The 26,803-nt window shown below is 41.8% G+C and overlaps 1 protein-coding gene across 1 annotated transcript in view; it reads left to right on the top strand.

Moving 5' to 3' along the window:
* Positions 1 to 13,085, top strand: part of LOC134571263 (uncharacterized) — a 158,865-nt gene extending 145,780 nt beyond the window's left edge. The window contains exon 8 of the mRNA XM_063429434.1: positions 12,932 to 13,085. Within this exon, the coding sequence (XP_063285504.1) occupies positions 12,932 to 13,052 (121 nt within the window). The 3' untranslated portion in view covers positions 13,053 to 13,085. The remainder of the gene's footprint in view (positions 1 to 12,931) is intronic.
* Positions 13,086 to 26,803: the final 13,718 nt, after the last annotated feature.

Genomic DNA, 26,803 nt, shown 5'->3' with positions numbered 1-26,803 from the left:
TCACCACTACTCTCACTGAATCCCTCTGACTACAGCTAAATTCATCTTCTACATCAGAACACTACTCCTAAGATAGGGTTGTATCCATGTCTCGGGTCTTTCATTTAGAATAGGGGCAGCTTCGGTCTCCTTCAACATTGACACTCCAGTGCATATTATTAAAAGATTGGGCAGATGGAAATCCTCAGTCTACGACCGATATATTCCTCATCCAGAGAAAGAAATGAGGAAAGCTTTTAAAAGTTTGGCTTTGTAAATTTGATGCAATAAGTGTGTTTTTCTTTAATACATTTTCACCCTCTTTGCATGAACCCAATTTACATATATTACTAATATGTTTCTGAACATATATATTATATTATTCACTCACTCACTCACTCACTCACTCTCTGGGCCGGCCTAAGACATCATGCTGCCTAGGTCCAACGATAAATGACTATGGGGGATAATGTATAATAAACACAGGTTACTGGCTATGGGAGGGATAATGTATAATAAACACAGGTTACTGGCTATGGGAGGATAATGTATAATAAACACAGGTTACTGGCTATGGGGGATAATGTATAATAAACACAGGTTACTGGCTATGGGGGGATAATGTATAATAAACACAGGTTACTGGCTATGGGGGGATAATGTATAATAAACACAGGTTACTGGCTATGGGAGGGATAATGTATAATAAACACAGGTTACTGGCTATAGGAGGGATAATGTATAATAAACACAGGTTACTGGCTATGGGAGGGATAATGTATAATAAACACAGGTTACTGGCTATGGGGGGATAATGTATAATAAACACAGGTTACTGGCTATGGGGGGATAATGTATAATAAACACAGGTTACTGGCTATGGGGGGATAATGTATAATAAACACAGGTTACTGGCTATGGGAGGGATAATGTATAATAAACACAGGTTACTGGCTATGGGAGGGATAATGTATAATAAACACAGGTTACTGGCTATGGGGGGATAATGTATAATAAACACAGGTTACTGGCTATGGGGGGATAATGTATAATAAACACAGGTTACTGGCTATGGGGGGATAATGTATAATAAACACCGGTTACTGGCTATGGGGGATAATGTATAATAAACACAGGTTACTGGCTATGTGAGGATAATGTATAATAAACACAGGTTACTGGCTATGGGAGGCTAATGTATAATAAGCACAGGTTACTGGCTATGGGAGGATAATCTATAATAAACACAGGTTACTGGCTATGGGGGGGATAATGTATAATAAACACAGGTTACTGGCTATGGGGGACAGGGCCGCCATCAGGGCATGACAACCATAACAGTTGTCATGGGCCCGGCGGCCCTGGGGGGCCCGGCCGCCCGGGCCCCACGTGTGGGGCCCATCGGGTGGCCCACACACTTAGGGCCACGCGATGAGCCCCCTTCTTCAGGGGCCCGGTCAGCGCTATGGCCGTTGTATAGCGCGACCGGGCCCCTTTAAAAAAAAAAAAAAAAAGCAGCCGCAAGTGCTGCTGGGAGGAAGTGCTCACTTCCTCCCAGCTCACTCCGCGCGAGAGGAGCGCGCCCGCCCGCCCGCCCGCCCGCCCAGCCGTAAAGAGGGAGAGCCCAGCAATGAAGAGGGAGCAGCGCCGACTCCCATCATCCCCAGCCACCCTCCTGCAAAGAAAAGGTAAGAGACAGGAGGGTGGCTGGAAAATGAGCTGTGTGTGTGCATGTATGTATGTATGTATGTCTGTGTCTGTCTGTCTGCATGTATGTGTATGTATGTGTGTGTGTCTGTATGTATGTCTGTGTGTCTGTATGCATGTATGTGTATGTGTGTGTGTGTCTGTATGTATGTCTGTGTGTCTGTATGCATGTATGTGTATGTGTGTCTGTCTGTCTGTATGTCTGTATGCATGTATGTGTATGTCTGTCTGTGTGTCTGTATGCATGTTTGTGTATGTATGTGTATGTCTGTAGGCATGCCTGTGTGTCTGTATGCATGTATGTGTATGTGTGTCTGTATGCATGTCTGTCTGAATGTATGTCTGTCTGTATGTGGATGTCTGTATGCATGTATGTCTATGTATGCATGTCTGTCTGGATGCATGCATGTCTGTCTGTATGTCTATGTCTGTATGCGTGTATGTCTGTGTGTCTGGATGCATGTATGTGTATGTATGTCTGTCTGCATGTCTGTATGCATGTATGTCTATGCATGTATGTCTGCATGCATGTCTGTCTGTATGTCTCTGTCTGTCTGTCTGTATGCGTGTATGTCTGTCTGTATGCATGTATGTCTGTGTGTCTGGATGCATGTACGTGTATGTATGTCTGTCTGTGTATGTATGTCTGTCCGTATGTCTGTGTGTATGTATGTATGTCTGTGTGTATGTATGTATGTATGTGTGTATGTCTATGTATGTATGTCTGTCTGTATGTATGTATATGTCTGGATGCATGTCTGGATGCATGTCTGTGTGTATGTCTGTGTGTATGTCTGTGTGTATGTCTGTGTGTATGTCTGTGTGTATGTCTGTGTGTATGTCTGTGTGTATGTCTGTGTGTATGTCTGTGTGTATGTCTGTGTGTATGTCTGTGTGTATGTCTATGTCTGTCTGACTGCATGCATGTATGTCTACGTATGTATGTCTGTCTATGTATGTTTGTGTATGTCTGTCTATGTATGTTTGTGTATGTCTGTCTATGTATGTTTGTGTATGTCTGTCTATGTATGTTTGTGTATGTCTGTATGCATGTATGCCTGTATGTATGTCTATGTATGTGTATATGTATGTCTGTATGTCATTATATATGTGTATATGTATGTCTGTATGTCATTATATATGTGTATATGTATGTCTGTATGTCATTATATATGTATATATGTATGTCTGTATGTCATTATATATGTATATATGTATGTATGTCTGTATGTCAGTATGAATGTATGTCTGCATATTATTATGAACGTAGGTCTGTGTGTATGTGTGTATGTCTGTCAGTATGTCTGTATATATGCATGTATGTCAGTCTGTATGCCATTATGAATGTATGTGTGTATGGATGTCAGTGTCTGTATGTATGAATGTGTGTGTGTGTGTGTGTGTGTGTATGTATGTATGTATGTATGTCGGTGTCTGTATGTATGTGTGTCTGTCTGTCACTATGTATGCCTGTGTGTATGTCTCAGTATGTGTGTGTCAGTATGTATGCCTGTATGCGTGTATGTCTGTTTCAGTATGTGTGTCTGTTAGTATGTATCAGTGTGTGCGTTTGTGTCTGTGTGTGGACCCAGTGAGCGGTATTTGGAGGCGGGCCCCAGGGGGCCCAGACCCTGAGCTGAGTTAGGGGCCCCAAAATTTTTGGTGGCGGCCCTGATGGGGGATAATGTATAATAAGCACAGGTTACTGGCTATGGGAGGGATAATGTATAATAAACACATGTTACTGGCTATGGGGGGGGATAATGTATAATAAACACAGGTTACTGGCTATGGGGGATAATGTATAATAAACACAGGTTACTGGCTATGGGGAGGATAATGTATAATAAACACAGGTTACTGGCAATGGGGGGATAATGTATAATAAACACAGGTTACTGGCTATGGGAGGATAATGTATAATAAGCACAGGTTACTGGCTATGGGGGATAATGTATAATAAACACAGGTTACTGGCTATGGGAGGGATAATGTATAATAAACACAGGTTACTGGCTATGGGAGACGATAATGTATAATAAACACAGGTTACTGGCTATGGGAGGGATAATGTATAATAAACACAGGTTACTGGCTATGGGGGATAATGTATAATAAACACAGGTTACTGGCTATGGGGGGATAATGTATAATAAACACAGGTTACTGGCTATGGGAGGGATGATGTATAATAAACACAGGTTACTGGCTATGGGGGATAATGTATAATAAACACAGGTTACTGGCTATGGGAGGGATGATGTATAATAAACACAGGTTACTGGCTATGGGGGATAATGTATAATAAACACAGGTTACTGGCTATGGGGAGGATAATGTATAATAAACACAGGTTACTGGCAATGGGGGGATAATGTATAATAAACACAGGTTACTGGCTATGGGAGGATAATGTATAATAAGCACAGGTTACTGGCTATGGGGGATAATGTATAATAAACACAGGTTACTGGCTATGGGAGGGATAATGTATAATAAACACAGGTTACTGGCTATGGGAGACGATAATGTATAATAAACACAGGTTACTGGCTATGGGAGGGATAATGTATAATAAACACAGGTTACTGGCTATGGGGGATAATGTATAATAAACACAGGTTACTGGCTATGGGGGGATAATGTATAATAAACACAGGTTACTGGCTATGGGAGGGATGATGTATAATAAACACAGGTTACTGGCTATGGGGGATAATGTATAATAAACACAGGTTACTGGCTATGGGGAGGATAATGTATAATAAACACAGGTTACTGGCAATGGGGGGATAATGTATAATAAACACAGGTTACTGGCTATGGGAGGATAATGTATAATAAGCACAGGTTACTGGCTATGGGGGATAATGTATAATAAACACAGGTTACTGGCTATGGGAGGGATAATGTATAATAAACAAAGGTTACTGGCTATGGGAGGATAATGTATAATAAACACAGGTTACTGGCTATGGGGGGATAATGTATAATAAACACAGGTTACTGGCTATGGGAGGGATAATGTATAATAAACACAGGTTACTGGTTGTGGGGGGATCATGTATAATAAGCACATGTTACTGGCTATGGGGGGATAATGTATAATAAACACAGGTTACTGGCTATGGGAGGATAATGTATAATAAACACAGGTTACTGGCTATGGGATGATAATGTATAATAAGCACAGGTTACTGGCTATGGGGGATAATGTATAATAAGCACAGGTTACTGGCTATGGGAGGATAATGTATAATAAACACAGGTTACTGGCTATGGGGGGATAATGTATAATAAACACAGGTTACTGGCTATGGGAGGGATAATGTATAATAAACACAGGTTACTGGTTGTGGGGGTATAATGTATAATAAGCACATGTTACTGGCTATGGGGGGATAATGTATAATAAACACAGGTTACTGGCTATGTGAGGATAATGTATAATAAACACAGGTTACTGGCTATGGGAGGCTAATGTATAATAAGCACAGGTTACTGGCTATGGGAGGATAATCTATAATAAACACAGGTTACTGGCTATGGGAGGATAATCTATAATAAACACAGGTTACTGGCTATGGGATGATAATGTATAATCACAGGTTACTGGCTATGGGGGATAATGTATAATAAGCACAGGTTACTGGCTATGGGAGGATAATGTATAATAAAAACAGGTTACTGGCTATGGGAGGGATAATGTATAATAAACACAGGTTACTGGCTATGAGGGGATAATGTATAATAAACACAGGTTACTGGCTATGGGAGGGATAATGTATAATAAACACAGGTTACTGGCTATGGGAGGGATAATGTATAATAAACACAGGTTACTGGCTATGGGGGATAATGTATAATAAACACAGGTTACTGGCTATGGGGGGATAATGTATAATAAACACAGGTTACTGGCTATGGGGGATAATGTATAATAAACACAGGTTACTGGCTATGGGGGATAATGTATAATAAACACAGGTTACTGGCTATGGGGAGGATAATGTATAATAAACACAGGTTACTGGCAATGGGGGGATAATGTATAATAAACACAGGTTACTGGCTATGGGAGGGATAATGTATAATAAACACAGGTTACTGGCTATGGGGGATAATGTATAATAAACACAGGTTACTGGCTATGGGGGGATAATGTATAATAAACACAGGTTACTGGCTATGGGGGATAATGTATAATAAACACAGGTTACTGGCTATGGGGGATAATGTATAATAAACACAGGTTACTGGCAATGGGGGGATAATGTATAATAAACACAGGTTACTGGCTATGGGGGATAATGTATAATAAACACAGGTTACTGGCTATGGGGGATAATGTATAATAAACACAGGTTACTGGCTATGGGGGGATAATGTATAATAAACACAGGTTACTGGCTATGGGGGGATAATGTATAATAAACACAGGTTACTGGCTATGGGGGAGATAATGTATAATAAGCACAGGTTACTGGCTATGGGGGGGATAATGTATAATAAACACAGGTTACTGGCTATGGGAGGATAATGTATAATCAGCACAGGTTACTGGCTATGGGAGGATAATGTATAATAAACACAGGTTACTGGCTATGGGGGGATAATGTATAATAAACACAGGTTACTGGCTATGGGGGATAATGTATAATAAACACAGGTTACTGGCTATGGGAGGGATAATGTATAATAAACACAGGTTACTGGCTATGGGGGGATAATGTATAATAAACACAGGTTACTGGCTATGGGGGGATAATGTATAATAAACACAGGTTACTGGCTATGGGGGATAATGTATAATAAACACAGGTTACTGGCTATGGGGGATAATGTATAATAAACACAGGTTACTGGCTATGGGGAAGATAATGTATATTAAACACAGGTTACTGGCAATGGGGGGATAATGTATAATAAACAGGTTACTGGTTGTGGGGGGATAATGTATAATAAACACAGGTTACTGGTTGTGGGGGGATAATGTATAATAAACACAGGTTACTGGCTATGGGGGAGATAATGTATAATAAACACAGGTTACTGGCTATGGGGGATAATGTATAATAAACACAGGTTACTGGCTATGGAGGATAATGTATAATAAACACAAAAAAAAAGAATTCAGAATTCTTCAGCTTCAGAATTAATCTAAATTGTATGCTGTCTAGGAGGTGGGAGGGTCTGGGAGGGAGGGTCTGCTGCTGATTGGCTGGAATTTGTCTGCTGACTGTGAGGTACAGGGTCAAAGATTACTCAATGATGACGAATAGGGGGCGGACCGAACATCGCTTATGTTCGCCATCCGTGGCGAACGCGAACAAGCTATGTTCGCCTGGAACTATTCGCCAGCGATCCGTTCGGGACATCACTACCAAGGAGGGACTGAAACATCGATCTGTACCTTATTACTATATGTCCACAAAGTATAGTGGGATGTCGTCAGTTTGACACCAATACAAGAATTGGAATTTTTTTGTTTTAAATTGTCTAAAATTGTCTAAAATTGTCTATTGACCCTGTACCTCACAGTCAGCAGACACATTCCAGCCACCCGATCGATCCAGCACCCAGCATGTAAAACATTTGAACATAAAGCCTGCAGTGCAAGGAACTTTGGGATGTGTGTGTATATATATATATATATATATATATATATATATATATATATATATATATATATATATATATATATATATATATACATACACACACATACACATACACATTGGTCAGCCACAAGATTAAAACCACCTGCCTAATATTGTGTAGGTCCCCATGTGCTGCCAAAACAATTCTACTGCATCGAGGCATGTGCTCCACAAGAGAAACAAAACAATGTATAAATACAGGTTGTATAAGCACTAGATAATTAATGGTGATAAATAAGGCAGCAGATGCTGCAAAACAGAGTAATTCCCTTATACTCCAAGAATACAAGCATAAACACAAATAATAACAAATAAAACCACAGGTTGCACCAAATTAAAATTATGAAAAAAGTTCAACCGGATATTGGCATCTTATCTATCTATATACAAACATGCATATATATATATATATGTATGTACAGTATCTCGCAAAAGTGAGTACACCCCTCACATTTTTGTAAATATCTTTTCTTTTCATGTGACAACACTGAAGAAATTACACTCTGCTAGAATGTAAAGTAGTAAGTGTACAGCCTGCATAACAGTGTAAATTTGCTGTCCCCTCAAAATACCTCAACATACAGCCATTAATGTCTAAACCGTTGGCAGCAAACGTGAGTACACCCCTAAATGGAAATGTCCAAATTAGGCCCAATTAGCCATTTTCCCTCCCCGGTGTCATGTGACTCGTTAGGGTTACCATGTCTCAGGTGTGAATGGGGAGCAGGTTTGTTAAATTTGGTGTTATCGCTCTCACACTTTCTCATCCTGGTCACTGGAAGTTCAACATGGCACCTCATGGCAAAGAGCTCTCTGAAGATCTGAAAAAAAAGAATTGTTGCTCTACATAAAGATGGCCTAGGCTATAAGAAGGTTGTCAAGACCTTGAAATGGAGCTGCAGCATGGTGGGCAAGACCGTACAGTGGTTTTACAGGACAGGTTCCACTCAGAACAGGCCTCGCCATGGTCGACCAAAGAAGTTGAGTGCACATGCTCAGCGTCATATCCAGAGGCTGTCTTTGGGAGATAAACATATGAGTGCTGCCAACATTTCTGCAGAAGTTGAAAGGGTGGAGGGTCAGCCTGTCAGTGCTCAGAACATACGCCGCACCCTGCATCAAATTGGTCTGCGTGGTTGTCGTCCCAGAAGGAAGCCTCTTCTAAAGATGATGCACAAGAAAGCCCGCAAACAGTTTGCTGAAGACAAGCCGACTAAGGACTTGGATTGCTGGAAATAAGACAAACTTATTTGGTTCAGATGGTGTCAAGCATGTGTGGCGGCAACCAGGTGTGTCTTACCTACAGTCAAGCATGGTGGTGGGAGTGTCATGGTCTGGGCCTGCATGAGTTCTGCAGGCACTAGGGTGCTACAGTTCATTGAGGGAACCATGAATGCTAACATGTAGTGTGACATACTGAAGCAGAGCATGATCCCCTCACTTCGGAGACTTTGCCACAGGGCAGTATTCCAACATGATAATGACCCCAGCACACCTCCAAGACAACCACTGCCTTGCTAAAGAAGCTGAAGATAAAGGTGATGGGCTGGCCAAGCATGTCTCCAGATCTAAACCCTATTGAGCATCAGTGGGGCATTCTCAAATGGAAGGTGGGGGAGTGCAAGGTCTCTTACATCCACCAACTCCGTGATGTCGTCATGGAGGAGTGGAAGAGGTCTCCAGTGGCAAACTGTGAAGCTCTGGTGAACTCCATGCCCATAAGGGTTAAGGCAGTGCTGAAAAATATTGGTGGCCACACAAAATATTGACACTTTGGGCCCAATTTGGGCATTTCCACTAAGGGGTCCTGCCGAAGCGGAACAACGGCTTAGACATTAATGGCTGTGTGTTGAATTATTTTGAGGGGACAGCTAGTTTACTGTGTTATACAGGCTATACATTTATTACTTTACATTCTAGTAGAGTGTCATTTCTTCACTGTTGTCACATGAAAAGATATAATTAAATATTTACAAAAATGTGAGGGGTATACTCACTTTTCTAAGATACTATATATAGTTATAACAATGTTAAACAGAAATCTGCACACTAGTCAAGCCATAAGGCTTGCTTTTCCGACAGTAATCACAAATCTGCAGTGATGTTACTACCGCACAGGATTCTGGGTGGGCATATGCAAATTAGTTTAACAAAAAAATCTAATTTTTGCCTCATTCAATTTTAAACATGGATTCCTTTAAGTCTGTGTTTGCTGTATACAACAGCTTTGAAACACAACTTAGGAAAAGACGCAAAGCCAGCGAATCACTCATGAACAGCTCATTCATTGTTAATGCGTTAATAGTGGCTGTCCCCTAGCCATCAATCAACCATTTATTTATTTTTTATGCCACGGGGAGAAATCTGAATAGCTAATTAAACAAACATGTTTGGCCATTGAGATAGTAATTTGTTTAGTTATTCATTCGTATGATGGAGATATGCAATTTGCCCAAACAGCCAATGCACAAGTCTAATAGAGAGCAAATCTAGAGGGCAGTTTGTAATAGCTGTAATATTTTGATTCACAAATGTCTATCAAAAAGCTTACTTTAATAAAAGTAAGCAAGTTACTTTAACGTTGAGTTCCAGACAATTTTCACTTCAGTTAATAATCCACCAACAATGTGGAGCTCATAGTAAATAAAGGCTTTAGGACAGGGGTGGACTGACAGGTCGGGCAGATCGGTCACTTACCGAGGGCCCGAGTCAGTCAGGGGGCCCGGCAGCACAGCCATGCTTCTGCTGTGGAGATCAAAGATCTCCACAGCAGTAGGAAGTTAAAGAAAGTGCTGTGAGAAGGTTGCAGGGGGCCCATAATGAGCCACTGCAAATCCCCCCCCATTCAGTGAGAGACCTGGCAGCATACCTCTCACTGCCAGGTCTCCTCTCTCTCCCTGCAGCACTCAGTGCTCCGTGTGAGGATGGGAGGCGGGGCAGGAAGTGACATCACCCCCTGCTTCCCACTCACACGGAGCACACATACAGCGTGGATGGAGAGTGAGAAGGAGCCTGTCTGCCCCACTGCTGCTGGAGGAAGATGGAGGGAAAAAACAAAAACCATCACATTGTACAGGTAAGCAGGCCCATACACACACTGCCCCCCCCATAGACACACTGCACCCCCATACACACACTGCCCCCCATACACACACTGCTGCCCCCCATACACACACTGCCGCCCCCATACACACACTGCTGCCCCCCATACACACACTGCTCCCCACACACACACTGCCCCCCCATACACACACTGCTCACCCATATACACACACTGCCCACCCATATACATACACTGCCCACCTATATATATATGTATATACATACATATACACTGCCCACCCATATACACACACACACACGGCCCACACACACATATATATATATATATATGTATATATATATATACACGCACACACTGCATACACTGCCCACCCATATATACGCACACACTGCATACACTGCCCACCCATATATACACACACAATGAACACTGCCCACCCATATATACGCACACACTGCATACACTGCCCACCCATATATACACACCAGGGGCGTATTAGCCGCGAGGCAAACAAGGCATTTGCCTTGGGCGGCATTTTCCAGGGGGCGGCAAAAAAAGCCGCCCCCCAAATGCCCAAGGCAAATGTCTTGTTAGCCTTGCGGCTAACAGACATGCCGGATGGACTGATGGGCTGCTGGGCGGCACTGCCGGGCGGGCGGGCGGCCGGCCGGCCGGCTGGCGAGGGAGCACTTCCCCTGAGCTGTCTGCTCAGCTCCCTCGCCAGCCGCAGAGTGAGGCTGGGAGGCGGAGCCGGAATATGACGTCATATTCCGGCTCCCAGCCTCACTCTGAGGCGCGCGAAGGAGCTGAGCAGACAGCTCAGGGGAAGTGCTCCCTCGCCAGCCGGCCGCCCGATCACCCAGCAGCCACTGGACCACCAGGGAGGAAGAGACCCCCCCTCCCCAGCATTCCCAAAGGTAAGGAGGCTGGGGGGGGGGGGGGGGTGTTAAATAAATAAAAAAAATGTGTTAAAAAAAAATGTGTTAAAAAAAAATAAAAAAACAAATGTGTTAAAAATAAATTTTAAAAAATGTGTTAATGTGGGTGAGTGTGTGTCTGTTAGTGTGTGTGTCTGTTAGTGTGTGTGTGTCTGTTAGTGTGTGTGTGTCTGTTAGTGTGTGTGTGTCAGTGTGTGTGTGTGTCTGTTAGTGTTTGTGTGTCAGTGTGTGTGTCTGCTAGTGTTTGTGTCTGTTAGTGTGTGTGCCAGTGTGTGTGTCTGTTAGTGTTTGTGTCTGTTAGTGTGTGTGTGTCTGTTAGTGTGTGTATGCCTGTGAGTGTGTGTGTATGTTAGTGAGTGTGTGTCTGCTAGTGAGTGTGTTTGTCTGTTACTGAGTGTGAGTGAGTCTGTTAGTGTGTGTGTGTTTCTGTTAGCTAGTGTATGCGTATCTGTCAGTGAATGTGTGTGTATTTAGAATGCGGGGCGGGGGGAAAGGTTGGGTGGGGGTGGCGCGGGGGGAGGGGGGGCGCCTGAGTTTTGTCCTGCCTAGGGCAGCACAAAACCAGGATACACCACTGATACACACACACTGAACACTGCCCACCCATATATATATACACATACACTGCTCAACCCATACATTTACACACACACACACACACACACACACTGCAGACACTGCCCACCCATAGATATACACACACAATACATACACTGCCCACAAATATATACACACACTACATACACTGCCCACCGATAGATACACACAGACTGCATACACTGCCCACCGATAGATACACACAGACTGCACACACTGCCCACCTATATACACACACTGCCCACCCCTATATACACACACACTGCATACACTGCCCACCCATATATTCACACACTGCCCATCCATATTTACACACACACTGCATACACTGCCCACCCATATTTACACACACACTGCCCCCACACACACACCATACACATACATACATTGCCCCCATACACTGCCCTCCCCATACACATGCCCAAGCTGGACGTCCATAGGAAAGCATTTAGTAATGCTTTCCTATGGGCGGTTTGAATGCGTGCGCGGCTCTTGCAGCGAATGCGCATTCTAATCTGACGTCGGCAGAGGAAGGAGAATTCCCCAGAGCCGAGGGAGTCCAGCGCAGGAGAAAGGTAAGTGGCTGAAGGGGTTTTAACCCCTTCAGCCCAGCGGCACGGGGGCCCTGAGGGTGGGAGGGGACATAATGACCCTATAGTGCCAGAAAAACGAGTTTGTTTTGCTGGCACTATAGTGCTCCTTTAATATTTTGTCTTCGAAGGGCCCTGGATCTAATTTTGTCCGGGGGCCCAGAAGGCTGTCAGTCCATCCCTGCTTTAGGATACAAAAGAGAGATTTTGACCTGAAATAGGAAGCAACCCTCATAAATATGGACACTTGGGAGGTATGTGTATATACAGACAGGGTCAGACATGCTAAATGTAACCTTTATGTAACTGTCACATTGCATGTATTTATAGTGTTAAGTTATTTGTATGAAATAACATTTGTATTTCATTATGCTGACCCCAAATCTCCCTCTACAGGTTTCATGACATTCTAGGAGAAGGATCTGAATCAGCCCTCCTTAAGCTCCATTGCAAACACTATTGTGTCCTAGCCTGCAAACCATCAGGAACCTGGAGAAATAATGGGTTGGAGAACTAAAAAATGCAAAAGATGGTTTAGCATGTGTCTACACCAGGGGTAAGCAACCTTCAGCACTCCAGATGTTGTAAACTACATCTCACTTGATGCTTTGCCAGCTTATGGTTATAAAAGCATATTGGGCGATAGAAGTAGATAACACCTGGGATACCGAATGTTGCCTACTCATCGTCTACACTTTTCCACTTTTCTCTTTTATTCAAAGTTGTGGGCTAGATTTAAAGGGACACTATAGATGGTGGTGTTGACACTATAGGGTCAGGAATACATGTTTGTGTTCCTGTCCCTATAGTGATCCTTTAAAGCTCAACATCAGGAAAAGGAACATTCAACAGATTAATACCATTATTTTGCTGCCACAGTACAATATTCCATCACAGAATGGAAGAGCCAGGAATGTGGACATGTAAGCAGGATTATTTTAAGCTCTCCATATATATTTTTTGTTAATAGATTTAAAAAAAAATCCAGTAAATGAATCTATGGATACCAACCCTCAATAACATCCATGTGCTTATGTTGCTTTTGTAAAAGTTCTCGTTTACTGCATACGTAAAATGTATGTTTAATTGAATAAAACTTGCAGTAATATGTATGTAATACACTAGAAGTTTCTATAACCTTGAAATAAATATGATATTGATCTTGTTTGAAATGCTATGCCTTATTAGATAAGTAGATATAAAGTGGTATGTCTTTATTCCAAGGCTAAAATAGTACAGCTGCCCTGGGTAATTTAGCAGGGCATCTGGAAAATTAGGTTTCTTATCGGCCTTAATAAATTTGGTTATCAGGGTACATAAAATGGTGAAAACAATCTTGTAACAATCAGTCTGGATATAAGAGCAGCAGCTGGGCTATATACAGGATGTAACGTGCAGTCTGGATGTAACAGCAGATATTTGCTTTATAACTGGTATTTGGTTTCATCAACTGTTACACCTGCAGACCACCGTCCAAAGAATACTAGGTGGGGATTAAATCCCCCATACTTGATACATAGAGTGGTCATTTTATTGTAAGTACATTTTCCTTTATTATTTATATCTACTCATATGGAGAGTACTATTGTCTCTTCCTTACTGTCCTATATGGTACGCCTCATTGCTACCCCGTTCTAAACTATCACCAGAGGGATATCCTACAAGTATGAATTAAAAAACACTGTATGCTAGAACTGGTTTAAGCTTCATTAAATATGAGTTTTAAATTGGACTTAAGTGTCATATGTGATATATTTGAGAGGCATATTGCACTATTTGTTTTCCCAGTTTTTTTCTGCTCTCTAACATACGCTGTCATATTGTGAAGCCAGTCTAAGAGCATTATACAGAAATTAGATACAAGAAGGATTGCTAGTCTTAAACTGTGTCCTAAACTGCATCTGGATATCCGGTATCCCATCTTTTTTTTTGCCTATGAACTTTGGTTACATCTGTTCCTTGTATGTTATTTTTAAGATTGTGGATATAAATAATTCATTATTGGTGCACCCTATATCATGGTTTGTTTTTTATCTTAAAAAAAAAAATCACTAACAAAAAACAAAAAAACAAAACAATATCCTAAATCCCTCCCTCAATCCCCCCTGCAGTCCTCTCCTCATACCCCACCTATTATCTATTTTCATTATTATTATTTTTATTATTATTAACCAAGGGGGAGATTTATCAATAAATGAGACAAATGCAAAAACTTACAGGAACAATAGGTTGAAGAGGACTCTGCTCAAACAAGCTTACAGTCTAGATAAACGATAATCCAACACAGCCATCAGTTTAATATTTTAAGTATTTTTTTATAATAATGAACTGTTACTTAAGGCAATGTTCAAGTTAGTTCTCAGACTTAAGTCTAGTCAAGCAATCAATAGTTTTGCAGAATTTTTCCCATGGAGTCCATCTTTCTGTATTTACCTTTGAAGTGGCTTTATTATTATGTATTAAAAATTCAATATTTCTTATTTTATCAAGATTCGATTTAAAAAAATTGGAATGGACTTTTGTTTACTATAGATTGTTATAAATTCCTTTGCAGCATTTAATAATTGTATAGCTATTGTATTTTTTAATGTATCGCTTGGTATAAAGGTGTGAAGTAATAAAACTAGCTCTGGTGCTCGTGTCGGTATTGTTTTATCTACTTGTATTATCACTGATTCTATCATACTCCAAAACTTTTTAATTTTTAGACAACTCCACCTACGGTATATGGAACCTATATCCCTTTTCTAGTTCACACCTCCAGCATCTATCAGATGCTACCAAAGAAAATATAAATACATCTGTTGGAACATCTATAACAATGGGACAAAGCATGTTTAATTGGTTCTTCCTATTCACATAATTCTTCTTATTTAAAACTGTCTGATGATAACTAAAAACTTTTTTGAAAATGTGTAATTTTAAATAGGTTAACCCACTTGTCCTCGTCACTTTCTGTCTTCATCAGCAACATATCTAAGTGTAATATTGTTTCTGTTTTTAAATAATTATATTACTCAGTTTTAAATATTTCTCTTTACCAGCAAACTCCTGAAAGTACTGACTATAATACAACAATTCTGGGAATATAAAAACTTTTAATTAAGTTGCCCCAAATAAGTAGAGTATTTCTAATAGTAGGATGTTCTTGTATGCATCTTGTTTTGATGGTTCTTCAATTCATGGGACTATATACCGTATATACTCGAGTATAAGCCGACCCGAATATAAGCCGAGGCCCCTAATTTTACCCCAAAAAACTGGGAAAACGTATTGACTCGAGTATAAGACTAGGGTGGGAAATGCAGCAGAACCTGGTAAATTTCTAAATAAAATTAGATCCTAAAATTTTTTTATTAATTGAATATTTATTTACAGTGTGTGTATGTAATGAATGCAGCGCGTGTGTATGAATGCAGTGTTTGTATGAGTGCAGTGTGTGTGTATATGAGTGCTGTGTGTGTATGGGTGCAGTGTGTGTGTGTATGAGTGCAGTGTGTGTGTGTGTGTGTGTTGCAGAGCCTTGGTGGGGGGTGGGCAATTTTATTATTATTATTTTTTAATTATTGTAATACATTTTTTATTATTATTTTTTATTTAATTTAATTATTTTGTATTATTATATTTTATTTTATTATAATTTAAAAAAATTTCCTCCCCCCTCCCTGCTTGTTAGCTGGCCAGGGAGGGGGGCTCTCACTCCCTGGTGGTCCAGTGGTATGCACTGTGTAGAAGGGGGCTGGCAGAGCTCTTACTTACCTCTCCTGCAGCTCCTGTCAGCTCCCTTCTCCTCCGCGCCGGTCCGTGCAGCTCCCTCTGCCAGCTCACAGTGTAAGTCTCGCAGCCACACTATGACCCCGTGGCTCTCGCGAGACTTACACTGGGAGCAGACAGAGGTGCTGAACGGATCGGCGCGGAGGAGGAGGGAGCTGACAGGAGCTGCAGTAGAGGTAAGTTACAGCTCTCTGCAGCCCCCACAGCCCCCTGTCTGTATTATGGCAATGTAAATTGCCATAATACAGACACTGACTCGAGTATAAGCTGAGTTGGGGTTTTTCAGCACAAAAAATGTGCTGAAAAACTCGGCTTATACTCGAGTATATACGGTATGTGGGTTTTAAAACAAAATGCTGTTCTAATGCTACCCAGGGCTTCCATTTAAAGCTCATCCAATTTAATATATGTACTGAGTGGCTTAGTAAATAAGATAAAAAGAGAGGACCTGTGCCGAGGTAAGTAATGTCTCTGGAGTATGCGGGAGTAGTACCGATAGTTAGATATGAGTGAGCTCCCCCATATCTGCAGGCATACCCATATGTAAGAAAACTCACGATGTATCGGTGACAAGGACCATAATAGGTAATAAAATGGTGCATAGAGTCAATAACCCTCAATCAATGCATAAATACAATAACACCTGAGTCTGTACAAAAAATCAATGGAACCTAAGTCTTATAGAGAGGTCCTGTTCTAAAGTTTTCAGTGTCCTCTCATAAATCGCTATGTGCAAAAAAAGCAGTGATTTTGCACGTGAAATGTGAAAATCGGACGTCTCATAGATATGAGGTGTCAGGTGTTTCACTTTGCCATATAGTTAACGCCTATATAGGTAATGGGCAATCCACATGTTTCATGGGTGTAAGTACATGGGCACTACCGGGGGTGGGGAATCTTATGAATGAAGATCACTAAAATATCCACAATATAATATAGCCCTCCTATGTAGTGGAACATAGATACTGATAAAGTATACATCCATATGTCTCATAGAAATCCTATATAGCCTTAAACATATATGCACAGGTACCACAATCACACATGTACCCCAGATCCATACTGCTCTAATAAGCCAGTGAAGGGCTTCATACTTAGCAGGGAGGAACACACTGAAATAAATGTATACAGATGGAAATGCGAGGCGGCCAGCATATAGTATGGGAAAACGGTGAACACTGCTGCTCTCCCCTCTGATGAGCTGCGGGCGAAACGCGCGCGTCAGGGGTTTCTCGCTGATCCAGCTACATCACCACATTTCTCCCATTATGGCATTAGTAGCATAGTGGATCTCGAGTGGACTTCATCTTTCACTAGGAGGAACCAGGACGAGTGGCTTCGGTCTCACTGCTATGTCCCAGCAGTGTTCACCGTTTTCCCATACTATATGCTGGCCGCCTCGCATTTCCATCTGTATACATTTATTTCAGTGTGTTCCTCCCTGCTAAGTATGAAGCCCTTCACTGGCTTATTAGAGCAGTATGGATCTGGGGTACATGTGTGATTGTGGTACCTGTGCATATATGTTTGCATATATGTTTAAGGCTATATAGGATTTCTATGAGACATATGGATGTATACTTTATCAGTATCTATGTTCCACTACATAGGAGGGCTATATTATATTGTGGATATTTTAGTGATCTTCATTCATAAGATTCCCCACCCCCGGTAGTGCCCATGTACTTACACCCATGAAACATGTGGATTGCCCATTACCTATATAGGCGTTAACTATATGGCAAAGTGAAACACCTGACACCTCATATCTATGAGACGTCCGGTTTTCACATTTCACGTGCAAAATCACTGCTTTTTTTGCACATAGCGATTTATGAGAGGACACTGAAAACGTTAGAACAGGACCTCTCTATAAGACTTAGGTTCCATTGATTTTTTGTACAGACTCAGGTGTTATTGTATTTATGCATTGATTGAGGGTTATTGACTCTATGCACCATTTTATTACCTATTATGGTCCTTGTCACCTATACATCGTGAGTTTTCTTACATATGGGTATGCCTGCAGATATGGGGGAGCTCACTCATATCTAACTATCGGTACTACTCCCGCATACTCCAGAGACATTACTTACCTCGGCACAGGTCCTCTCTTTTTATCTTATTTACAAGCAGTTTGTATTTTCTGACGTGGTGGGGGTCTACAGGTTTGGGTTTCTTTACCCCCCCTCACGCTGAAAGTGTTGTTATATCGTTTCTGTTGAGACCACTACATTTAGGACACTCTATCATTTTGGACAAAGTCTCCTACCAGAAATATAACAAGTTTTAACATTTATTCACGTTGGTGGGCTTACCACCATTTAACATACTATTAAAAGTTATGTATTAATGATTTAGGGCACTCATTTCTCTCTGTTTTGTTTCTTACTACCTTCGTAGTCCCTTGAGGGTTATCCCCTAACCATTGAGTGCTTGCAACAAGCTTCCTTTCCTCTTTTTTGTTCGCTTGAGTGGCTTAGTATTTTTAGATATTAGGAATTCCCAAACGACCTCTATTAACAGGTTTATTTATATATTTATAGGCGAGTCTAGAAGATTTCCTTGCCCAAATGAAAGTTAATAGTGGTTTTCTAATATTAATAAAGAAAGATTGATTCAAATAGATTGGTAATGTTCAAAATAAAATTCTAGGTCATACATTCACAACTTCTACACTAAATTACCATAGCCATGATAATTGATCTGAGGACCAGCTATTCAAATCCTGTTTTTATTTTCAAATTTATATTTTATTGCTATTCACAACAAAAAGATAAAAACCGGGGGAGGGGTACAGAAATAAAATAGTTTTATTCAAGAGTTACATTTAACAGAGGACTTGCACATTATCTAAGCCCTGCAACTGTGTTAAATGACCAACCACCTGGGTCCTTCCTAGTAAGGACTTCAGCTCCATGAACACTTTGTGGAGATGGAGTCTGTGTTTTTCCTTAACTAGCTGTTGATTAGGCAGTCCCAGTGAGGTAGGAAAGGTTGTGTATAAGGTCCTTCAGGGGCGGGCTGGGAAGGGGGGCAGGGAGGCAAATGCCCCCCAGGCCGCCCTAAATCCAGGGCCGTCCGCATCCAGCAAAAAAAGGAAAAATCCAAATCTCCTGGCTCCGGCCCTGCCTCTGGCTGAGGACTCAGATTTTTCACCTTTCCTCACTCTCCCTGCAGCCTGCAGTCAGTGGAGTCGGCCGGCTTCTCCTGATGATGTCAGGAGGAGGGGGGGCGTGACTTTCACTGCTCTTCTCATAGGACCGCTGGGGAGTCTGGGAGAAGAGCAGAGGAAGTCACGCCCCCTCCTCCTGACATCATCAGGAGAAGCCTACTTCACTGGCTGCTACTGTATGCTGGTTGCTGCTCCTGATGGCTGCTGCCCACCATTTCCAGGCCTATGGTAAGAATCAGGGAGGGGGGAAACACCCCTCCTCAGCCCTGTCCCCTTAGTCAGCCTCTGTCCCTTACCTCAGTCCCTGTCACCCTTCTTCAGCCCTGTCCCCTTCTCAGCCCCTGCCCCCCTCCTCAGCCCCTGTCACCTTAGTCAGCCCTTGTCCCCTTAGTCAGCCCTTGTCCCCTTAGTCAGCCCCTGTCCCCTTCTCAGCCCCTGTCCCCTTCTCAGCCCCTGTCCCCCCTCCTCAGCCCTGTCCTCTTAGTCATCCCCTGTCCCCTTAGTCAGCCCATGTCCCTTACCTCAGTCCCTGTCACACTTCTTCAGCCCCTATCCCTTAGTCAGAACCTGTCCCCTCCTCAGCCCATGTCCCCTTGCTCAGCCTCTGTCCCCTCCTCAGCCCTTGTCCCCTTGCTCAGCCTCTGTCCCCTTGCTCAGCCCCTGTCCATTTCCCTTTCTTCAGCCCTGTCACATTCCTCAGCCCCTTTCCCCACCCCTGTCCCCTTCTTCAGCCCCTATCCCCTTCTTCAGCCTCTATCCCCTTCTTCAGCCCTTATCCCCTTCCTCAGGCCCTATCACCCTTCGTTAGCCCCTGTCCCCCCCTCTCAGCCCCTGTCCCACCCTTTCGCTGCTCCTTTCCCCCCTCTCAGCTCCTGTCCCCTTCCTCAGCCCCATGCCCCCCACTACAGCCCATAACATCCCAACTAAAGCTCCTCTCCCCCAATTGCAACTCATATCACCCACACCACAGCCCCTTTCCCAAACTGTAGCCATCAACCTACTTCAGCCCCTATCCCCCCTACATTTCCTAACCCCCCAATTACAGCTTATACCCTCCACTACAGCCCCTGTCCCCCCCACTACAGCCCTGTCCCTTTACTCAGCCCCCATCTACTGATTTTAAAAGTGTAACGTTTGGGTGTATGTGTGTGTGTGTCAGTATATCTGTCTATGTGTGTGTCAGTATGTCTGTGTGTGTGTGTGTGTGTGTGTGTGTGTGTGTGCGCCAGTATGTCTGTCTATGTGTGTGCCAGTTTGTCTGTGTGTGTGTGTGTGTGTGTCAGTATGTCTGTCTGTCTGAGTCAGTATGCCTGTAACAGTGTGTCTTTCTGTGTGTGTCTGTGTGCCTGTCAGTGAGTGTGTCCGTTTGCCTGTCAGTGAGTGTGTGTTTTTTAGTGTGTGCCAAATCAGCAAGTGTGTGTGTGCGCCTGTCATTGAGTGTCTGTTTAGGTGACTGCCCCCTCCTTTCAATCACCTGGGAATGGTGTTTTACTCTCTTCTTGGTGCAATGGGCCACTTGACTGGATTTGCCCCTAGGCCTAAGACTGCCAGCCCTCCCCTGGACCTCCTTGATAGTAGAAACAGATTCAAGACAAACAGTACTCCTGTTATATATATAAAAAACATGTGGTAATAAAAGGCAAGAGAGTATACTAAACACTTGAGTAACATTGAAGTAAGCAGTTTGGTAAGCTACCAGCAGGTGATTTAAGGTAAGGAGCCTAACCTTAGTAATGAATGATATACACTGAGAAAGTCGAGAATTTAGGTAATGTACTATACCGAACTAGTGATAGAGTCTCATCACTACTTAAGTGTCCAAGACCCGGACTATCCTCAATATAGAAACATAAACAAGCAACAGTATTCCTACTAGAAATGGAATAGTAGTAACATGGGTGCAAAGAGCATAGAACCTACTCTTTGACTCCGGTGAAGCAGTATGGGAATTGAGCCTGCGGGGGATTTAGATTAAAGGACTGATACTTAGAAGTTTTAAAGGGACACTATAGTCACCTGAACAACTTTAGCTTAATTAAGCAGTTTTGGTGTATAGAACATGCCCCTGCAGCCTCACTGCTCAATCCTCTGCCATTTAGGAGTTAAATCCCTTTGTTTATAAACCCTAGTCACACCTCCCTGCATGTGACTTGCACAGCCTTCCATAAACACTTCCTGTAAAGAGAGCCCTATTTAGTCTTTCTTTATTGCAAGTTCTGTTTAATTAAGATTTTCTTATCCCCTGCTATGTTAATAGTTTGCTAGACCCTGCAAGAGCCTCCTGTATGTGATTAAATTTCAATTTAGAGATTGAGATACAATTATTAAAGGTAAATTACATCTGTTTGAAAGTGAAACCAGTTTTTTTTCCATGCAGGCTCTGTCAATGATAGCCAGGGGGAGGTGTGGCTAGGGCTGCATAAACAGAAACAAGGTGATTTAACTCCTAAATGACAGTGAATTGAGCAGTGAAATTGCAGGGGAATGATCTATACTCTAAAACTGCTTTATTTATCTAAAGTAATTTAGGTGACTATAGTGTTCTTTTAAGTGGATAAATACCCCAGGTGCCACTAACTGGAAGGATAATTCCTAGCATGGGGAATATGTATTGTACATCATATATGAGAACAATGTTACATGACCTTCCAGCATAAACCCAGGGTGAGGTAGTATAGAATTGAGAGTGTAAGGGATTTCTGAAACCAATATTTATTTATAGGATAGGCCTACATCAGAAGTGAGAGGCGTAGTTAATTGAACTTAATGCAAAATTACAATAGTAACTTAAACTACCCAAGTGAATGGTATTAAGATAAACAGCTATTTATTAAAACAGTGAAATGTAGAATTTGATTCATTAACCTAAATTTTTAATAACCACTAGAGGTCAGTAGTTGTATGACCATAATGCATGGTTCAGACTAAATCAGATTAATTTAAATACCTGTGCGGTTGAAGTATGAATGAATTTTTGCATGAAAAGCTCTATCCGGCCATAGGGCTATTTGTGCTAATTTATACGACAGGGGGGAGCATTCATATGAATTTCAAAAACAAACATTTTCCCGATCCAAATAATTTAGAGAACACATGTGAACAGTCATTCGTATGAATGGCTGTTTCAACTCTGAATTGCAAAGCTTGTGAAACAGATTAGAAACCAAAATAGTTCGTCCATTTGAACCGACAGGCAAAAGCAATATAAGCTTAGCATTGCATGAACAGCTGGACAGAAATTTGATTATACGAACAGAAATATTCATACAAATGATTTATATGAAAGTTTTGAAACACTGACACAAACTGAACCGTAAGTTAGTATAAATGGAATCTAACGAACACTCGTAACATGAATATGAAACTCACAAACACTGAGAACAGCCATGCATTTGTTTGTGTACAAAAGCAACATAAGGAGTTTTAATAGCCAAACTAGTACTTAAGCACGAAACACGCTATTCCCAATGAACTTCTAATTACACATGAAAGAACAGCAAACGAACTAGATATACGAATAAAAAGAGTAGCATTCGTATAACCAAATTACTTACGATTGTAGTTGCGACTTGCTGAAGGGACCATGTTTGTATGACTTAATACTCACGGATTAAACCAAAAGATTTTTTAGAAATGCTGGATTTGACTGTAAGCACTTGAAATAGCCAAAAAGGCATCAATCTCTATACAATGTAGTATTTGTTAAACTATTTGTCCTAAGTGGGCGGTCTTTGTGACATGCAGAGAAGGCATACCCAAGTATCCCTCCCCTCTGTGGTTAGATAGACACTCTCATCAGTAAATTGAAGTGGGCCTATGTTATGATGCCTAGAGGGGGCGTGAAGGATTACGTCACCACCTCTATCAGGACTGATAGACTCTCTAGCCAGCCAACTGGAACGGGCGGTACGCTATGATGCCAAAAGGGGGGCGTAATGGATTACATAACCCACTAATCGGATAGGCTGGATGTTGGATCAGCTATAAGCATTTACTCATCAGGGATGTACATATACCAGCTCTCGGGGCATTAAGACTTAGTAGCTCCTGAAAACAGCGTGTAGGCACGCTGGAACGCGCATCAAGTGTTTCCACGTCACTTTTTTTATTTTCTGCACTGGGTAGCACTTAGACAGCACTTATGATTTAATTAGCTGGTTTCTAGATTTAGCATTTTGTTTAGCCAGGCGCAGGGGGATTGTGGCTTTAGAGAGACTAGCTTATATTTATGTGGTACAGGAGTACCATTAGGGTTAGCCGTCTTTACCCTTGGTGTCTCAGCATTACCTTTTTTCTATGGGCTAGTACTTTTTAAGCGTATGTGTTTTTCTGGGGGAGGTTATTCCTTCCTGCGAGTAGGAGGACAGAGTTTGACTGTTTTGAGTCTTTATAGGTAGAGGGCTATATCTTACAGCTCCTACTGGGATGTTCATTGGGATTTTTCACTCCTATGTCCTCAGTCTATACTGTCCCCTCTACCTTCTATTTCCTTCCCCCTTCCCTGATTCTACCTGATTTATTGTGTTCTACCCTATCCAGTGATTGCCTGGACTAGGGTACCTCTGTGTACTCAGATCTACACTCTGGCATCCCATTGTTACAAGGGTCTCCTTTATTTATACATGTTTATTTTTGGGTTACCCCCTACTGTGTAGCTCCGTGATAGGCTCCCTTTAGGTCTGATATGATATCTTCACATGTTAAGTGTGATCTTACAGATCAGCCCTATTCTAATTCTCTTCTTTTTAGTCTTATAATATAGGTGTTATTGCACTGTTAGCCTACAATTGATTTCATTTAGTCTACATGGAACATTTCTCCCTCTTATTAAGTCACACAAATACTATTGCAGGTTTTTTGTCTAATAAAATGGATGCGCAACAGTGGTGCATAGATGCAGATGTGGTTTTCTCTAGCAATGCCTCTCTGCCACCTCCACTTTCCCCTAACATACAAACAAGCTTTAACAAGCTAACAAGAATTAAAAAAAAAACAAATTAAGGCATGCTGGAAATATCAACCGTAAACACATATATTGCGAAACAAATTATTCCAAGAGGTTTGAGGGTGCTTGTCCCTCCCTCTAGGAACATTGATATTGAGGGCTTTAATAAAGAATGGGAGGAATGTTCCTCGACTTTCATGTCCATTATCTGAGAATATACATCTCACTATGATACAGCAGGAACTGGACACTGAAATAGAAGCTATTCAAAAGTTTATTGCAGACCCACTGTTCTAGAGTCTTGAAGTCAAACTTAAAAACAACTTGGACAGGTTTTCATATCAGATTAAAACCAAAAAACATCAGAAGTTTGTAAGGGACACTACTGACTTGGAAACAGGGAGAGTCTATCGCCATTTCAAAAAAGAGTAAGAGTGGACTCTGATTGCTTTAGCACCTCAGAGTATGAGTCTACTGACAATGTAGGGCTCTTCTAAATCTGTAGCCCTACCTCCCCCTCCAAAAGTATACTTCGCAAAGGGGTAGATTTATTAGGCCTAAGACAGGCCAAGGAACTTCAAGGTCCAAGGACCAGGCCGTCTCAAAAGAACAGGGGCCAACAGAGATATCAAAATTAGGTCTTAATGATCATAAATCTATCTTCCATCACCCTTTCAGAGAGAGAGATTCTAACTCTCCAGAAGGGCTTAAATTTTGTACCAGTGACTTAATTTAATAAATTAATTTGGACTAAGGATCTGCATTTGTCCGTAAACTTGCTCTGTTTAAATATCGCACCCTTAAAAAAGAACAAAAAGCACAAAGTTTAGGACTGACTGTCAGAGACTTAGACTGCCTAGACACGTTAGTCGTATTACTTCAGTGTAATGATGACACAAGGTTGGAGAATGTACCAAACACGGGCCTGAGGCCAAAAAGTAAATTTACACCACACTTCAAAGACTACAAGAATGTGGAAGTATTTTTGGAGATGGTTTGCAGTGACATTGAGCAAGTCAATCCTAATGACTTAGACTTTAGACCTAGCGAAAATCTCACACAAGTAGAAAGGAAAGCACTACAATCCCTACGCACTAATACCGACATAATTATAAAACCTTTGGATAAGGGGGTAACATAGTCATAATGGATCGCTCCCAATATGTGTCTGTGGTAAACCGACTTCTAGATGACAGGAAGACATACCAAATACTGCAAAATGATCCAGCGTGTGAATATATCACTGAAGTAAAACATTACTGTCCCAAGCATTAGACAACAGACTCATTACAAAGAATGAGTTCGAGTTCATGCTTACTAAATGACCTATGATCTCCACATTCTACAGTTATTATTATTATTATTAAGTCACACAAATACTATTGCAGGTTTTTTGTCTAATAAAATGGATGCGCAACAGTGGTGCATAGATGCAGATGTGGTTTTCTCTAGCAATGCCTCTCTGCCACCTCCACTTTCCCCTAACATACAAACAAGCTTTAACAAGCTAACAAGAATTAAAAAAAAAACAAATTAAGGCATATATTATTATGATATTTATAGAGCGCCTCCGAATTCCGCAGCGCTTTACAATGGGTGGACTAACAGACAGTAGTTGCAAACAGACAAGTTGGACACACAGGAACAGAGGGGTTGAGGGCCCTGCTCAATGAGCTTACATGCTAGAGGGAGTGGGGTAAAATGACACAAAAAGGTAAGGATAGTATTAGACTAGTGACAGTTGCAGAAGAGGAATCAGTTGGGAGCTATTAACAGTTTAATTGATATGCTTTTATGAAGAAGTGTTTTTTTAACAATTTTTTTTGAAGGAGTGGAGACTGGGTTAGCATCTAACGGAGGAGGGAAGTGAGTTCGACAGGAACGGTGCAGCCCTCGAGAAATCTTAAAGGCGAGCATCAGAGGTGGGAGTACGGACAGAAGATAGACGTAAGTCTTCAGCAGATTGTAAGGGCCTAGACGGGACATACTTGTGTATAAGGGAGGATAGATAGGTGGGAGCAGCATTATGTAGAGATTTGAAAGCAAGAACCAAAATTTTAAATTGAGCTCTATATTTTATAGGAAGCCAATGTAGGGACTGACAGAAGGGTGAGGCATGGGAGGTGCGGGCGGACAGGAAGATGAGCCTCGCCGCCGCATTCATTATGGACTGTAACGGCGCAAGTTGGGAGCACGTAAGAGCACTGAGAAGCGGATTACAGTAGTCAAGGCAAGAAAGGACAGTGGAATGGACCAACACCGTAGTCGCATCTGGCGTTAAGTAGGGGCGGATGCGCGCAATGTTTTTGAGATGGAAATGACAGGATTTGGCGATAGATTGAACATGAGGCTTGAAGGAGAGGTCGGAGTCAAA

The sequence above is a fragment of the Pelobates fuscus genome, chromosome 8, assembly GCF_036172605.1.
Source record: "Pelobates fuscus isolate aPelFus1 chromosome 8, aPelFus1.pri, whole genome shotgun sequence".
In the NCBI taxonomy this organism is placed as follows: domain Eukaryota; kingdom Metazoa; phylum Chordata; class Amphibia; order Anura; family Pelobatidae; genus Pelobates; species Pelobates fuscus.
This window is presented reverse-complemented; position numbering and strand designations above follow the sequence as displayed.